Source organism: Amia ocellicauda, chromosome 5 (genome assembly GCF_036373705.1).
Source record: "Amia ocellicauda isolate fAmiCal2 chromosome 5, fAmiCal2.hap1, whole genome shotgun sequence".
Classification (NCBI taxonomy): domain Eukaryota; kingdom Metazoa; phylum Chordata; class Actinopteri; order Amiiformes; family Amiidae; genus Amia; species Amia ocellicauda.
This window is the reverse complement of record NC_089854.1, coordinates 39,823,502-39,840,654: the sequence shown is the minus strand read 5'-3', so window position 1 is coordinate 39,840,654 and position 17,153 is coordinate 39,823,502. Positions and strand designations below refer to the sequence as shown.

The window sequence follows — 17,153 nt, the reverse complement described above, 5'->3', positions numbered from 1 at the left end:
TTTAAAAAACCTGACAAAGAAAGCAGCAATTCACTTCAGAGTAGAGAAAAATGCAGGCCGAAACTAGGTGGAAAGTCAGGGACATGTTCGGATGAAGAGTCTGAGGCAATAAGATGGGATGATGATGATGATGATGATGATGATGATGACAACCACCTCATGAGTGTGAAAGACACAGTTTGTCAAATTGGTGATAATATGGTGGATAATGACCCAGTTGAAGAGAGAAACCCATACGCTGGCTCTCCTGTTCTGGATGTTGGTGCTTCCAGTGCTGACAGGGGAGTCGAAAATCCAGGAGCTCAGCAAGACCCTGAGGAAGTGCGTGACCGTATTGTAGGTGGCCATCAGCCAGGAAAGGAACCACATCACATGTTAGAGGGAGATGTGAAGGTCAGGATTAAAGATGAGAGAACTGGGGATCCAAAAGGGTTCCAACCGGGAACATCAATGGTGGGTGAACAGTACAGTAAAAGTGAAAATAATTATATATGTATTGATGGATAGATTTATCTACATATTTATGAACATATATCTATCTGTATCTTAGATGGAGAGAATTAAGAGATGATTGTAATAGACCAAGTAGTTTTATTTGATTGATTTAGAATTCTTTTTTCAAGGTGATTCACTAAATGTAGTATTCAGTATTAAAATTAATAAAATAATGTTAAAGGAAATAGAGATGCAAGGTCAAACTAAGTTATGCAGGAAAAAAATATGCTTTGCCCCTTTTTCCTCTTATAACACGTGACATGGAAAATTGTTTAGTTTGAATATTACTTCGGTGACTACAGTACATGCATCTGTCTAGCGATCAATGTGGAAAGAAAGGTTATAAGCATTAAATGTTGATGAATATTAAATGCATAGTATAAGTTAGTTTAAACAAGCAAACTGTAGCGAAGTCCTGAACTGAGAGAGGCCATTCAGGGTATCAATAACAATATAATCTTCCTTATCCCCTCATGTTGAAATTATAAATGGCTTAAAGTCACAATTTATATATATTCCCTTCAGCATCATAAGAACTGAACTTCCAATAAACACTGGGTATCTTTTCCAATAGGGAGTCTGTTTGTCAGAGGAGGAGGAGGAGGAGGAGGAGGAGGAGGAGGAAGACGAAGACGTAGAAGCTCCACCCACTCCTGGAAGTGGACAGGAAGGATCTAGCACTGCTGGTGTTTTAGCCCTACAGGAAAAAGATACCTCTTCAAAAGATGTGAAAAGAGGTAGGATGATCTGTACTTGATGCAGCTGAGAATTAAAACATTAATGGTGGTGAAACAGAAAAGCTTTTTAAATGGATCTTCTCTCCTGATTCACTCAACTGATAAAGCCACTGATTGGAATGCAGGTTGAGCCCAATAGTCCAGAGTTGGCTATTTTTACCTTTTCAGTTGTAAGCTTTTATAATTCAGCTCTGTGTATTGTGAATTTTCCAATAACAAATACTGCCTCGCTGCCTGGAAATGATGAATTACTATGAATGATTTGCATGAGGTCAGTCTTTCTTCAAAAATGAGAACTGCATAGCAACGCATTTCCTGAAACATATGGCCAAAACATCAAGATAAAGACAGTTTTAACTTTTTCTTTCCAGCCTGTTTTGCAAAGTTCTTTGTTATATATCTGAAAATGCAAAACTGGCTCTAAATGTAACTATATTTTATAACACAGATTTGTTGTCTGAGTTGGGACTGGAACAAGCCGAGGAGGATGACTCTCCCTGGGACTCGGAGGTAGATAATTATGGTCTCTTGCTCTGAAGTACTTCAAACTTAATTTATCTAGGTCTTTTATTAAAGTTTCCCACTTCTTCTTTTATCTTAAAACAGTCAGGTTCCGACAGTCCTTCACCACTGAAGACCCAAGCAGCGGTGCACAGTATTTCTGAAGAGAACAATGAAGGTAACTTTTCAGTGGGAATGAAGTGTATCAAAGTAAAAATGCAACTATTTTCGGTTTGAGTACCATTCGTTAACATCATCTGTTACACCATTTCATGCTTTATGAAATTGGTTTTCGAGACACTTTTTTATTTTTTTAAATATGATTTTTTGTTTTTGAACAGTCTTCAACAGCTTGGGTTGCCTCCTTGGAACTCTGAAACTGAATTTATATTAAATTCCTTCCATAGACCTGTTTTACACTCCTTCTTTCTTAAGAGGATCAAGAAGCTATAGGATGGCTAAACTAGAGGATTCAAGAAGTGTAGGCGGGCGAGGTGGCCCAAGGGAACTGGGTATGGATCTCACTTTAGCCATTAACTCTGCTCTTGAAAATGGCATGAGTATCATCTAAGAGGACGGACCATAATACAGCCCAAACCCGTGATCAGGCGCATGCAAAGGGGCTCGTTGCACATGTTCATTACTAACATCGTTTTGTGGTGTTTCCAGTTGGGTTGGATTGTTTTGCTTTGCTTTGCAGCTTCATACCTAGCCCATTACCTGAATATTGTGCATGAAATAAATGTAAAAAAATGTATATTTATTTATATATATATATACAAAAAACGGGGCCTGCTTCATCAGAACGCGTTGTCATGTGAGTACAGCTAAAACACGGACATCCTTTGCATTGACTGTCACTAATGCCTCTGATTGTGGGTTGTTAAATCCAGTTTACTGTTGTTGTCTTTCAGCTCCAGGAGGCCAAGATTCTGAAAAGAAGGTAATTTCCGTTACATGTCCATCAATTTAAAAGTTTGAATTACAAGGATGATTGGAGTAAATCCTTTTTTTTTTTTTTTCCTTTCCTTTTGCAGCTTAAGGTATTGGCAACACAATCGGGAGCTATGTCATCCAAACCAGCTTTGCCTAAGGATGAACCAGATGGGAAAACAGGTAATACACAGTGTTAATTAATGTGTTTCAAATAGGCTCTTCAAAATGGGCTCTGTTGTAAAATAATTCAACAAAGAATGCTTATGGGAATATTGAGGAACATTGGTTTATTTGTATTTGTCTGACACAACATATGATATTATAGGACCCTTTAAGTTTGTGTTGACATGTAAAAATTGACTTAGAATGGTGAGGTGAGTTTTGGGGAGTATCAGTTGTTACAGTAACAGGATAAAGTAGTTTTAATAATATTAATATCTATTCTTATGCAGTTCCTTTACAGAAGTAGTTCAAGTGGACTTTTTTACATTTAATCTATGATCTGATCTCCTAATTTGTTTTGCAGACTTAATGGAAGAACTTGGGTTGGGTGACGTGGATGATCTTGAAGGTAATGGATGTATAACTGATGTGTTACATTTTTAACAGACTATGACACACTAAGTACACTGTCTGTGTGATTCTGTTTGGATTGAAATTAGAAAACAAAATTATAAATGGGACTTTATATGAGCTTATATGTCTGTCTGTTTCTGTTTTTCTCTGAAGAAATTCAGAAAATTCAAACAGGTCAGTTGAATGTGTGCCTTTCTTGATGTTTTAGTATTTAGGTGAAGCTATTACCCCCTTTCTCCTATGCTGTAACTGTAGAATTACATGAGAGATTCTTTGTTTTTCTTTTTATTGCTTTTTTGTATTAGTTAGGACTATTTTAGGACTTGTCTACCACCTTGACTGTAATGTGCAGAATAATGTTTAAAATTTTAAATGTTATGTGAAGAGGATATAAAGACGCACGTTCACACTCCTTGAAGTGCAGAAGTTAGTGTAGATTATATATACAGTTTATAGAAAATACAAAGCATACATCCTAGTTTAGTGCGGATGTGATGCGGTGAAGTTCTAGGTATGAGCTAAATGGAAGGGCATAGGAGAAATCACAAATAAACAACAGGAGGTCTAGCACTGTATTAAGTAGCATAATGATATCTCACATGTCTGAGAATATGAATTACCACCATTATATATTGATTTATTTGATTAAACCCGGTCCCTGGTTATTTGCAAAGGTTTCCCAAACTTTCATTTGTGACCAGTCCCCAAATCGTATTCCATCTGTGACGTGATGTACTTCCTTGGTGATTTTCATTTCACTTGGATAGATGCTTCAGACTCGGACTCGGTCAGCACTGCCAGCAGAAACTTAGCTGCCCTTAAGCTGACCTCCCCGGAGTGTGATGAAAAAAGGGATGACGTTGCCAAGCCTATTTTATCGGCAACTCAAGGGAAGGTATCTGTATTGGAGAGTCTGGAACCAGAGCAGGTGCCCGCTCGGGAAAAGGGGCCCAGTGCCCACCCTCCACTGCCATGTCCCCGCTCACTGCCTTCATTGACCACACCTCAGCCACAGCCACGGAGCAGGACCATGTTACCAGTCCAAGCAGAAACGGAAGATGGTAAATATTTATGTGCATTCATTTTATTCCCTCAGCATAGCATTGACTTAAAGGAAAGCATTCCGATTTCCTTAACTGATTTGGTTTACATGGACTCATGTGTTAGTAGGCGTATATAAACCTGCAATTTTAGTCACTGACTGTAATTATGACCCAAGCTGCTATGGAAAGGGTTCTTGTTGCTGCAGTCTTTTTTGCAATCCAGTGAGGGTTGAACTGTCACATCCTGTAACACCGAAGAGTTTTCTCCCTTGGCATATTTACAGCAGCCATGATTGTGGCAATGGATAAACTTAAAATTTGTTAAAAAGTGTTAAAAATTTAAAAACATAGGCCTAATAAATGCACAGATACACCACACATACTTATTCACTCCTACTAACACATGAGTACATATAAACCAATCATAAAAGGAATAGTTTTCCATTAGCTTGCCCCTGAAATGCCCAGCCAGTCTATCCTTGACAAAATGTATCCTCTGGGTTCTTTTATTTATGAACTGGTTTCTTTCTAGTAGAAAGACGGAGCTTTCCAAATTAAATTATATGTATCTCTATAGAATATGTTGGTAATCCAGCTGTTTGTCCCAGTCTGGTAGGTCCTAAAGTACCTCCTTCACCCAGTAAACTGTCACAAGGCCTAATTACACATAAGACTCTTGTAAGATATGCAGGTTTTGTGGATCATGCAGTCAGTAATACAGCACAGAAGCGGACATGCTGTACAAGTAGGACAGGTGTAAGATCCAGTAACCAGGTCCCATACTTTAATATTGTTGATCTCACCTGTACGGAATTGCTGTGGACAATAAGCAGTTGGATGCCTTCACGTCAAAAATTGCAGATGAACTGAACTGATTTCAACCATTCTTATTCATTGGAACTTAATACATAAATTGATGTTTTTCACTATTTAATAACATTAAAGTGAATGTGCTGTGGTTGTAGTGGGCAGTTTATCGTTTGTTTTTTCAAATACATTAAAATTTTGTTCCATTTGTGCTTGTGTTTCAGTGTCAGACTGGGATTCAGACAATGATACTTCCATCTCCAGCCCAGAAAAGTCACGGAACAATCTGCCCATTTCACCTGAAAAGACGGCCACATTAGAAAAACGTAAGCTAAAGAAGTACACCTCTCTAAATATGAAAAATATGTACTCACTTGTACTCACTATATGTAGTCACTTGGGATCCTAAATAAAATAAATAAGCCTGATGCAGACATATGTGTACTTGGGATGTGTCTGCAGTAATCCATCTTACCTAGCTAGTGTGAGTTAATGACAGAACTGTGCAAGAAGGCATTTGAAAAGCTGAGCGTTTAAGGCCTCAGTGCATGCTCTCATTCAGGATGGTGTATAATCATTCTGTATTACCACAAGGTCAAATCCATGCCCTATCCACACTTCTTGACCTCCCATTGATCTAATGGACATTCAAAGACAGCTTTGTTTTGCATGTTTGATTGGTCTGCAGCGCCATGAGTGTTCAGGTCCCAAAGTTGAACTGATCAGTCAACAGCCCCAACCTTGCAATATCAGTCACAGCCACAAATGACTGAATTCACATGGTTGTTAACTGAAGTAGCAGCCCGAAGACATGGCAACATTCAGTTTCTGCACTTTTTTAACGTGTTTCATGACATTTCCCAAGTAACATTGCGAAGTGCGTACAGGTTTTGGGTGTGCGTTGCTGATTCCGGCTCAATTGTTTCCTATCAGATGAGAAGCGGGCCCCTGAACAATGCCTGGCTTCAGTGGATGAAGCAAGTGACAACGGCGTTGAAACTGCAGAGGCACTGAATGAGGTATACTCTTGTTATTCACGCATGTGATAGCTCCTGCTTACTGGTACAGATTTTTTTTTTTTTTTTTTAATGATGTCATTTGATTTTTCATTAAGGTTAATAAATATTGTTAATTAAAGTATACTTACTTATCAGTTCAGTATTTTCTTAATTTCTGATTCTGCCTAGGGAAATCTGTAAAGGTATCGGCTTAAATCAATGGTCAAGTGTCAGTCAAAGGTATACACATCCCCTGACTAAATCCAGTTACATCACTTCAGTTATCTTACTCTTGTCTTGTTATAACTGATTACAAATTAATTGAATCTGAATGTTAGGGTATGACTGAGCAACAGAACCTTGCTGTGGAAGTGTTTGTTCTGTTGAATGTATTAGGTGATTACTGTGTTCATATCGCTTTGCTTATTTATTGTGCTCTGCTTCTAGATCAAAGCTATAGACCAAATCAGAATGTCTGTAAACAAAGGCCGTTGCTGCTCTTCTGGGTAGAAAAACAACTTCCTGCCCAAAACGAATCGACTACCGAGATCTCAATATAGTTTAATAAATGCAGAAGACATGTTGTGTTTGGGGTGTACGTCCAATTTTCAAAGGGAGAAGCAGTAAGGTTTTTTTATTCCCTTCGGAGAAGCGTAAATTAGTGCAAAGAATGGCGTTGGTACAGAAATTACCCAGAAAGAGGGAGGAGGATCTTTGTAGCGGCAATAAAGATATCTGTGCTTACCCCTTTTGGATATGTCATGCTGCCTAATGCATTTTACATGTCCATAATCATCAGATTATAAGCCTCCAATGATTTATCGGCTCTCAAGGCCTCATCTGTGCAGGGATCTGGGTAGGGAATCCAATCCCGGGCGCTTATTTCAATCCCAGGATCCCGGGAGTTAAAAGAGCTTCCGAGAAAACACACATTACGTTGCTGCAACATTGTGGCATCGTGTATTAGCTGGGTCATTTTCAAATTTATTAAAAATTATAATGCAGCCAATAGAATCAACAAAAACATCAAAACTAATACCCTATTGTTTTCTTAAATACATTAACGTTTTTAAAGTTGGAGTCGGCGAGACCTCTGATCGTCTGAACTCGGGCTGAATCTGTGGGTGGTTGTATTTCAGATTCACATTCTGAACAGATGACGAGCCTCTATATTAATTTTGCACATCTTCTTTTATAAATAGCTTACAGCACAGAGTCCAAGAATTACTGCGCCGTCACATTTTTCATTAGCCACAGTCCTGTGATCCTGGGTATTTCATGTTTTCAATCCTGGTATTTCGGGACTAGAAAATTGTCCGAGATCCCGGGATTGGATTCCCTAGACCTGGGGTATTACTGAGGGTAGTTGTAGATGTTAATGTATTCAACAGGAGGTAATTTGTGGGGCTCTGTATGCCACCCATCTTTCAAACTGTACAGGTCTGGCAGCGATACTAGATGATCCTCAAAGCAAAGCTTTAACCTTTGAATATACCTGTTTTCTACCCGGAAGCAAGTTGTTTGTATTGATGATGTTGGGCTGATTTGTCCTATATGCCCTTTTTTTCTTTTTCTCTGTCTGCCAAAGGACAAAGACCTGTCAGATACTGCAGAGTTAGAAATAAGTAATCCTGTGGCTAAAAACATTCATGTAATTCAGGAGGAAAAGTGCCACCAGGAAGAAGAGAATAGGATGCTTGCACAGGAGGGGGGGCCTGAGGCACACTGGGAGGCACGCTACGAAAAGATCTGGGTAGAAAAGGAGAAAAGAGAAGTGAAATCCCATTACAAGAACGTGGCGGCTGAGTTAAAGGAGAAGTTTGGTGAGATCGCTCTGAAAGAAAACATGGATGACTCTTGCACGACTCTTGCACGACTCTTGCATGAACGAGATGGGACAGGAACACTACTGGACGTTTCAGAAGAAGACTCCAGCGATGACGAGGAGTTTGCACACTCTCTGGCCATGGCTCAGAGTGGAGTTCTGCAGCCCATTGCGGAGCAGAGAGAATCCAGCCTGGATAACTCTGTCACTGAACCAGCAGACGTCCAGGAAGACGGCAGCAAGCCACACACACAGTCTACTGATGTAACAAAAGCCACCAATAATGTGGAGTATGGCCATATTGTCCAGCCTGAGACCCACACACAGCCTCCTCCTGAACAGAAGATGCAAGGTTATAACACAGACTTGGACTCGGATACTGGTATCCCGGGAGAAGAAAATTTGAAAATGATCCCCAAGGAAAGAAAGAGTTCAACTGTCCGTAAAGGAATCCCCTCCCTTCATGAAGAGTCCCGGCAGAACACCGACGAGAAAAGCCAACGGGGCGCTCTGGTTGATGTGAAGAAACCCGAGTCCGAGGACCTTGTTGATCACTCCTCCACCTCCTCTCATAGTGCGTACTCTAAGTCTGCAGTTTCCAAAAGACCCTCAGATGAAGAGCTTGAGGAAGACATGCAGAGGTTTAAGAATGAGGTAGGGATGCTGAAGGTTGTATTCCTGGCTTTGGAGCAAGAAAAAGCGCAGCTACTGAAAGAGGTAGAGGATTCTGAAACCCATTCCCCATCGTCTTTATCACTACATGCCATGCCATACTTCAGCTGCCTGTGTAAGAAAGTCCCAATTTAAAAACGAGTGTAAAAGGGTGAAAAAAAATTATGAATTAAAAAGATTTAACCCTTAGCTCTTATTCTTCCAAATTTGCTGCAAGCATATTGTGCTTAGGCTGATTATTACAAATTTAGTTTCACACTGTACTAAACTCGCTCTTGGGAATACTTCCATTCTTTTCTCTGTGAATTTTCTTGTTGTTCTCTTGGTTGTAAGTCTCCACTCTTACCATCGTTGGTTTCCTTCTTGCTCCAGAGGTCTGACTAATATCCTAGCCCTTGACAACTTTTACCACCTGAATGCCCTCGTATGTGCTTTCTTATTTCCATCAATACCACTGGAATCCTCCATCCCAACGTCATGTCATTCTATATGTCGAGTTTTCCTACTCTTGTACAACATTTGTTTGCGGTCATCTCTCATTGGCAAGTATTTGAGATGCCAATGTAGTTCTAGGCTACAAAGCTGTGTATGGGCTTGAAAACAAAATTAAATTAAGAAGACCATACATTCTTAAGAAACCATGTGGGCCTTTCCTTCACACCTCAGTTGAGATATGTTCCAAAACCAACTGCTAGCTTTTGTCTTTTGTGTGGTTTTTGACCATTAAAAGTAACTCTTTAAGTGTTCAGCCTTCATCCCTCATCCATCCAAAGAAGTAAATACTTCTTGTTTTTTTCTGTGTGTTTTGCTTGTGCCTGGTTTTGAAATACTGCCCTGGAAAAGAAAACATCTCTTTTCAAGGAATTGTCCTATCTATTTTTCTAGCTGATGCTTTTTAAATTGTGTGGATTTTTCGTTTTAATATGCCTGAGTTGGAAGTGTGGTAGCTCTTGTTTAGTAACCTGAGTGTTGGCTGTTCTTCTTTGTAATGTACTTATTACTAAAATAACTTTTTGCATTACTGTGCATGTTTTATAAATCAGATGACCACAGAAAAGTAAATAGAAGTTCTCTGTTCTCTTTAAAAAAATTCAATGCAAATTCTTGGATAATATTTTGCTTTTAAAATTCGTGTTTTTTTTTCTATTTCTAAATAACTGGTATAATCTGAATGATAAAATTAAAGCTCTCAAATTGGAGAATGTAAAACACGATGTAAGGAAGATTTTGAAAAGATTGTTTGTTTTCATTTCAATTATGTGTAAAGCTTGGTTAAGTTTCACAGCTAGGTGCTTGCCAGTATTTTGTATTCATTTTGTGTATATATTTCAGGCTGGTGGTGAGACGAAAACCAATTTTGTGGGAATACAGAAGTCAAGCAAACTGAAAGCTGTAGAGGGACCGAAAAGCCGAATGGACCAAGAGAGAATGCGAATGGAAAATGACCAAGGACCACAGCTTAAAACACTGCTTGCCCAGGAGACAGAGAGCAGTAGCAATCAAAGGTACCAGAAACATTTTAATACAACGGGGAGTCTTTCACAAAAAACATTCCCAGCAAGGTATTTTTTCCCTTCCTATTTCCAGTCATATACATTTAATTACTATATGTTGTGGCAGGACAGAACCTCAACATCTTGGATGGTTTGTCTGCAATCCTCTGTTAGAATTTGAATGCTATAGTACAGCAGGTGGATGACTGTTTTGAAAGTTTGCTGTCATTGTGTTGTCGCGGTCTTGGCAAGCAAGCAGAGGGGTTAATGCAAGATCTGTAATCTTCTAGCGCTGACCTGGCCTGCGATCAGGATGGGGATGATGTAGATAATGAAAGGATGCCAAAGCTGCACAAACAGAAGCTGAATGCAGGGGCCCACCAGGCTGCCTTTGTTAATGGAGACCCACTGTCTGTATTTGATGATAGTACTTTAAGTGAGATGTCAGACGATGGAGGAAGGTATATGCAGTATGCAATTTTTTTTTTTTCTTGACTTGGACAGTTTGTTGCGAACTGTTAGTTTTTTTTATTCCAATGGAAGCCAAGCCAGAAATGGTCCAGTTTAGGCTGATTTTTAAGATGACTGTAAAACCTGCACATTTATACTGCACTATACCAATGATGTGTAAGAAACGGCATTTCTCTATGTTTTGGGTATACCACACTGCCCATAAACCATTGTCTCTAGTATGGCAAGCCAATTTATCATTTAGAGATATCTCTAAATGCATGTTAAGATATCTTCAAATTACTTCCTGTTCATTTAGAGATACCTGCAAATCATTTCAAGATATCTTCAACTGACTGCCAGTATTTTGGCTGAGATTATCACTTCCTGTTTCCTGATTTAGTTACATAGCAATGAATTAACAAGTTAACAGGAAATTATAATCTTGGGATACATACAGAAAGTGATTTGAAGAAATCGCAAAATAATTTAGCGATATCTCTAAATGAACAGAAAGTCATTTGCAGATATCTAAATGTTTAAGATCTCTAAATCATTTAAAGATATCTGCAAATAATTTAGAGATCTCTAAATGTACTTTTAAATGCTCTTTAAATTATTTAGAATTGGAAATATTTTAAGATATCTTTAAATGAAGTAAAGATATCTATAAATGATAATTTGGCTTGCCATACTCTAGCACATCATATACTTATCGTATTTGCAAAATCAGTTTCACGCTTTTAAAGTAAGATGTTCCATTTTCCCTTTTCTTTTTTCCTTTTTAGGCCTGTAGCAGGGAATGAAAAGCGCAAGGTAACAGCTTCCAACTATTAAGATGTGTCCAATTACTGGAATGTAGGCCAAGCAGATTAATTCAAAAGCTTCTCCTGTTCAGGATATTGATAGTTTTGAACCTAACATGCCAATATTTCACTCCTGACCATTCGTGTATTGAAAATTATATGTATATTTTGCACTTTAGAAGTGCTAGTGCACCTTAAGTTAATATTTTTAACATTCTCTCCAATGATTGCATATTAAAAAGATAATAAATAGGCATACTGAGTTTTATCGTGTTTTTTTTAACTCATCAGAACAACAGGGAAGTGGAAATGGCAGATGATTTTGATGACCTCACCCAGTCCTCTGATACTGCTACAGAAGAGATGGAGTCCCCTACTTCGGGATATCGCAATGCTTCTTTACTGATCAAACAACTAGACTCTGGCTCAATAGGTACATATAACTACTATATCACTTGAGATATCACAGTTTTACCTTTTAGAGATATAAAAAAATATGAAAAATTAACAAAAGGGCAGGTCTCCTTTGATTGATCTCCTGCTGAACAAAATTATATATAAATGTAGTTTGCATCATTGCATTAAGTAATCAATCGCATATCACATATCATACATCACACAAACACATTTTAACTTGTAATTGTTGTGAAATTACTTTTCCTCTTTTGAATGGATTGATTAAAATGCAATACTTTGTGTTCCTGGAATTCTAGATTCTGTGACTTTGGTGAAAATCCAAAACATGTTTCATGAATATGAACGTACAATACAGAAAGAGAAAGGTCGCTACAGCCTGCTGTACGACAAGGTCACTCAGTTGGAAAACGAACGCAGAGACATGCGGAAGACCCTTGAAGATACCCGTGATGGAAAATCGTCTCTGGAGCACCGACAAGTAGCACTGGAGACGGATCTGAACAATTTGAAGTAGGCCAACTCGTGTTTGAAAACAATTGTGTGTTTACTAATGTACTACTGTGTCAGATCTGAGTATAGGTTTTTGGTCTAATCTCATCGCAGGTTTGTTCTGAAGCAGGAGCAGGAGAAGCACAACAATGCGGCCATGTTGTACGAGAAGAGCCGAGAGCAGCTGAGGAAGAAGGAGGAGCAATACCGCAAGGAGCTGGAAGAGAAGCAGCAGCTGGAGCTCACCATGAGAAACCTGGAGATGGAAATGAGAAGCTTGATCAACAATATGAAACAGGTCTGCACCCTCATTCACAGCTTACACTGTATGCCCTGGGAAGGCTTGTTTGTTTAAGACTTAATTTGTAACTGGCCTGTCATGTAAGGCAGTGCATCCCAACCTTTGAAAGCCTACTTACACCTACTTATCATAGCATTTTATATGTATGGCACGCCAGCCCTTAAAGTGGGGCCTTAAAATTTAAAATTCAGATTTTTGTAGGTGATTTGAAAGAACATGGTTCTACTGTATTTCTGTTCTTCCTAGCTTGAAGAGGACCGCAATGAGGCCCAGCGTTTGCTTTCTCAGGAGCGCAATGCCCGGGTCCTACAAGAAGGAATTCTGAACAATCACCTCCGTAAGCAAAAGGAAATTGAGGAGGATAACAAGAGGACTGTTACTAAAAGCACTGAGGTAACATGCCGAACCTTCTCAAAGCTTTTGGTTCCAGAACGAGCCAGTGTTCAAATGACGACTGTGAACATGTGTGTGCTTGTGAATGCGAAACTTGACTTTTGTTTTTGTTTTGTTGTGCTTTTCTATCGAGAAAAGGTCATTTCTCAGTTGAGCGAAGCAAGCGACGTAAAGAAAGATCTCCTGCATCAGAATCGTAGCCTGCAGGACGAAGTGGCCGTGCTCAAGTTGGAGCTAGATCGAGTGAGAGTGTGCGGCCAACAGGAGGAGGCCAGGTACACTGAGCAGAACGAGGCGCTGAAGGAGAAGACTGAGGACTTGAAACGGGACCTGAAGATGAATGAAGAAGCCCTGGCTCAGACGGTGTTCCAGTACAACGGACAGGTCAGCGCGCTCCGAGCGGAGTGTTCCCGGTTGACCTCCAAGCTGGAGCATGAGAAGCAGAGCAAAGACCAGCTGGAGACGGAGGTGGAGTCTGTGAGGCTCCGACTGACCTCGGCCCTGCAGGAAGTGGAGCACAGCCAGGCGGCCAAGGCAGACGCTGAGCGTATTCTGCAGCGCGAGAGGGACGAGTGGCTCCGTCTGCAGGAGAAACACAACGTGGAGTCGTCCAGCCAGCGGGAGTCCATCAGCAGCTTGTCCCAGCAGCTGGGCAAAGCTGAAGCCAAGGCCAACAGCCTGGAGAATGAGTGCCACCGGGCCACCCTCTCCCTCACAGAGAAGACCCTTCTCCTCGAGACCATGCAGCGAGAGAGAGACCAGACCCAGGCACGACTAAAAGACCTGGAGGTCCTGCTGCAAGCTGAGAAGGAGAAGCAGAGCAAGTCCTCTGTTCGGCAGGAGACCATGCAAGAGAGGCTGGCACAGGCCCAAAGCGAGAACATGCTCCTTCGACAGCAGGTGGAAGAGGCTCAGAACAAGGGCCTAATGAAGGAGAAGGCAGTGACTGACGTGCAGGACCGCTTCAGCGACATCCTGGCCAAGCTGAGGGCCGACAGTGATGAGAGGGTCCAGATGGTGGAAGACAGGAGCAGGGAGCTCGTCGCCAAAAACAGGGAGCTCCAAGAGCAGATCTTCAAACAGGAGAGCGAGAAGTCTGAGAGGGAGGTAGGCGGCCAAAAGTTACTAACTCGGTTTTTACTTCATACCTGACAAGGAATAGAAGCACTTTATACATGGGGATTGAAGGGGAAGGAGACTGTCTCTAAAATGTGCAGTTTACCAGTAGTATCAATGTCAAACCTGTTGTTTCCTATTAAGTCCTTTGCCCAGTTTGATGTGGATGGTACTGTGTGTGCAGTAGCTCTTGTAACCTCTTTACTAGTCTGCTGTGGTTTTATTGTAATAAGTCCCTCGCTAGTTTCCTCTAATTGGTGGCAGGTTCTAGTCTTTCTTTAACAACAGTGTTTGGACTAGTAGTCTGCAACAGTGAGTGTTAACAGTTCACAATGTGATTTTCAGGCTGCTGTGAGACAACTGCAGCAGGAGCTGGCTGATGCGCTGAAGAAACTGTCCATGTGTGAAGCGTCTCTCGAGGTCAACACTCGCTACAGAAATGATCTGGAGGAGGAGAAAGTGCGCATGCAGAAGGATATGGACAGGATGAAAGGAAAGGTAGGCTCTTAAAAAAAGATCTGGGACAAAGTGTTCAAGGGATTCAGCATGGGAACTTTGAAGTATCCATAAAGTAACAGTTGCATGAGTTAATGACAGCTAATGTCAGGCATCTGTCCTGGGCAGAATATATTGAAAATAAAGAAAAGTAGTGTCATAGTAAACTGCGGTAGTGTGTGACAGTGTTGCACATGTCCTTGGGGCTCAGTTGCAGGAAACTGAGGACTTGTACATTCAGACCGAGCGGCGCATCCACGACCTGAAGAACGCACTGGATGACAAAGAGCGTGAGGTCATCTCGTCTTCACAGAAGCTGCAGCAGGTTCTGTCGTCTTCCTCTGTGACTGAGAAGACCATCAAGCAGCTGGAAGAGCACACACAGAGGTATGTTAGGTCATGCAGACGAAATGCAGCAGCCAGTGGAAAACGGGAATCAAGATATTGACCAAGTTTCTCCCTGAAAAATTTCCATTTTTGTGTAGAATCGGATTCATGCCTCACAACCAAACATGCATTGCTGTTATGTTTTGAAATTAAATGCATGAAATTGTTCTTTGTCCTGAACTCTTTCAAATTATGATGTGGCTTTAGGCTTGAAATTGAAAACGCCAGACTGGAGGCCGCTTCCAAACAGCAGACAAACAGAATAGAGGTGCTTCAAAAAGAAGCACAGGAGTCTGAAGCGGTGAGTCTCTCTAATCTTTCCCTTGATCATAGTTACATACCTTTAAAAACTGTCATGGCTTTCATATTAAATGATGCTTTGAAAATCTTATAAATATTCTTACATATGTTTATTTCAAAAGCACATATCACAGTCTTTCTATACATACGTGTGACACACTGGATAGCACACTTTGGCTTTTTCCCACTGCTCACATTTGTTTCCCAGTGGAATTACGAATACATTGTCATTTCATTTCATTTTGCATGTACACCTTGTTTTATGGTGCTAGTTCATAAATAAGGATTGAAAATTTAGAAAAACTTGCAGTTCTAAAATAAATGCTTAAATAATTCAGCAAGATTTAGTATGAGACGTTCTTATAATTTAGTCAATTCAATGCATGTACTACCTACAAAGTGTGACTTAACAGTAAATTATTACTTTACCATGGTGCTCAATACAACGCAGTACAAGCAGTAAGCAAATATATTCATGTTGTCTGTTCCTGTTCTCTTGGGTTTGTGCTCTTTCACTGTGAATTCCAATAAAAATTAAAAGACTGTTCTTGGCTCGGTGTTAAAACCTAGAGAAGTGTGTCAGACACCTGAAGATTATCGTGGAGGCTGTATGTTTCACTTCAGGGGAAACATCTGGCTTAGAACCCTGTATTGTAAATGCAGATGCTGCCCAGCACTGTTTCTTTGCTATTACAATTGACCTATTAGAGGATTTGTTTTATAAAGCAATTTAATCTCTTTCAGACATCAGATCCCCCTTCTGAGATGAGGGTTGGTATTTTCAAAAGGAATTTGAAGCTAGTGATTTACTTCTTTTTCTAGTGCTGAGTGACTGGCCAAACGTTCGGTTTGATTGTGATTACCAAAACATACAGAACTGAAACAATGTGTTCATTTGTGTTAATAAACAATATTTATGAAACCATATTGAACAAATATATAAATGAAACATGCAAAGATTTTCCTGAGTTACAGTTCATATAAGGAAACCAATTGAAATATATTAATTTGGCCCTAATCTATGGATTAGTCTCAAGTTTTGAGAGGTCGTGCGATTGGCCTGCTTACTGCAGGTATGTCCACCAGAGCTGGAGACAGATCAAGACCCTGGTGAGGACGACGAGCCACAGAGAAGCTTCCCTGAGATGCTTTTTGACAGTTTGTGCAGAAATTCTTCAGTTGTGCAAACCCACAGTTTCATCAGCTGTCCATGTGGCTGGTCTCAGATGACCCCGCAGGTGAAGAAGCTGGATGTGGAGGTGGGCTGGCCTGTTTACAGGTGTTATGCACTTGTGAGGCCATTTGGATGTACTGCCAAATTCTCAACATTGGAGGTGGCTCACGGTTGAGAAATTAACATTAAATTATCTGGCTCTACCAATGGCTCTGGTGTACATTCCTGCAGTCAGCATAGCAATTGCACATTCCCTCAAAACTTGACATCTGTGGCCTTGTGTTGTGTGACAAAACTGCACATTTTAGAGTGGCTTGTATTGTCCCCAGCACAAGGTGCACCTGTGTAATGATCATACTGTTTAATCAGCCTCTTGATATGGCACACCTACCAGGTGGATGGATCATCGTGGTAAAGGAGAAATGCTCACTAACAGGGATGTGAACACATTTGTGCACAACATTTTTGAGAAATACATTTTTTGCATATACAACATTTCTGGGATCTTATTTCAGCTGATGAAACATGGGACCAACACTTGACATGTTGTGTTTATATTTTGATGAATCACTGAGCAATATTGTTCAAATGAAGGGGTAGATCACTTTCAAGTGTTGCAGCTGGACTCGGTTAGCAAAACTACAGCTGGGATTATTTACAAATCCCCAATCAAACCGAATGTAGAGGTGGTAATCGCTTAGCACTCTGTTTCTGATAACACTTTGGAATAATGCCACTACGA

At 40.3% G+C, this 17,153-nt stretch overlaps 1 protein-coding gene across 3 annotated transcripts in view; it reads left to right on the top strand.

The window, feature by feature from the left end:
* ankrd26 (ankyrin repeat domain containing 26) overlaps positions 1–17,153 on the top strand; it is a 36,140-nt gene that overhangs the window by 9,423 nt on the left and 9,564 nt on the right. The window contains exons 12-35 of one of the 3 annotated variants that reach the window (XM_066705140.1): positions 1,070–1,232; positions 1,681–1,742; positions 1,839–1,911; positions 2,141–2,245; positions 2,648–2,676; positions 2,771–2,849; positions 3,196–3,240; positions 3,399–3,419; positions 4,013–4,306; positions 5,320–5,421; positions 6,029–6,114; positions 7,682–8,572; positions 9,923–10,095; positions 10,374–10,553; positions 11,322–11,349; positions 11,631–11,772; positions 12,053–12,266; positions 12,360–12,543; positions 12,793–12,939; positions 13,078–14,046; positions 14,401–14,553; positions 14,762–14,937; positions 15,145–15,238; positions 15,982–16,008. In XM_066705140.1, coding sequence (XP_066561237.1) covers positions 1,070–1,232; positions 1,681–1,742; positions 1,839–1,911; positions 2,141–2,245; positions 2,648–2,676; positions 2,771–2,849; positions 3,196–3,240; positions 3,399–3,419; positions 4,013–4,306; positions 5,320–5,421; positions 6,029–6,114; positions 7,682–8,572; positions 9,923–10,095; positions 10,374–10,553; positions 11,322–11,349; positions 11,631–11,772; positions 12,053–12,266; positions 12,360–12,543; positions 12,793–12,939; positions 13,078–14,046; positions 14,401–14,553; positions 14,762–14,937; positions 15,145–15,238; positions 15,982–16,008 — 4,437 coding nt within the window. The remainder of the gene's footprint in view (positions 1–1,069; positions 1,233–1,680; positions 1,743–1,838; positions 1,912–2,140; positions 2,246–2,647; positions 2,677–2,770; positions 2,850–3,195; positions 3,241–3,398; positions 3,420–4,012; positions 4,307–5,319; positions 5,422–6,028; positions 6,115–7,681; positions 8,573–9,922; positions 10,096–10,373; positions 10,554–11,321; positions 11,350–11,630; positions 11,773–12,052; positions 12,267–12,359; positions 12,544–12,792; positions 12,940–13,077; positions 14,047–14,400; positions 14,554–14,761; positions 14,938–15,144; positions 15,239–15,981; positions 16,009–17,153) is intronic. The other 2 variants (XM_066705138.1, XM_066705139.1) reach the window with 2 other exon arrangements.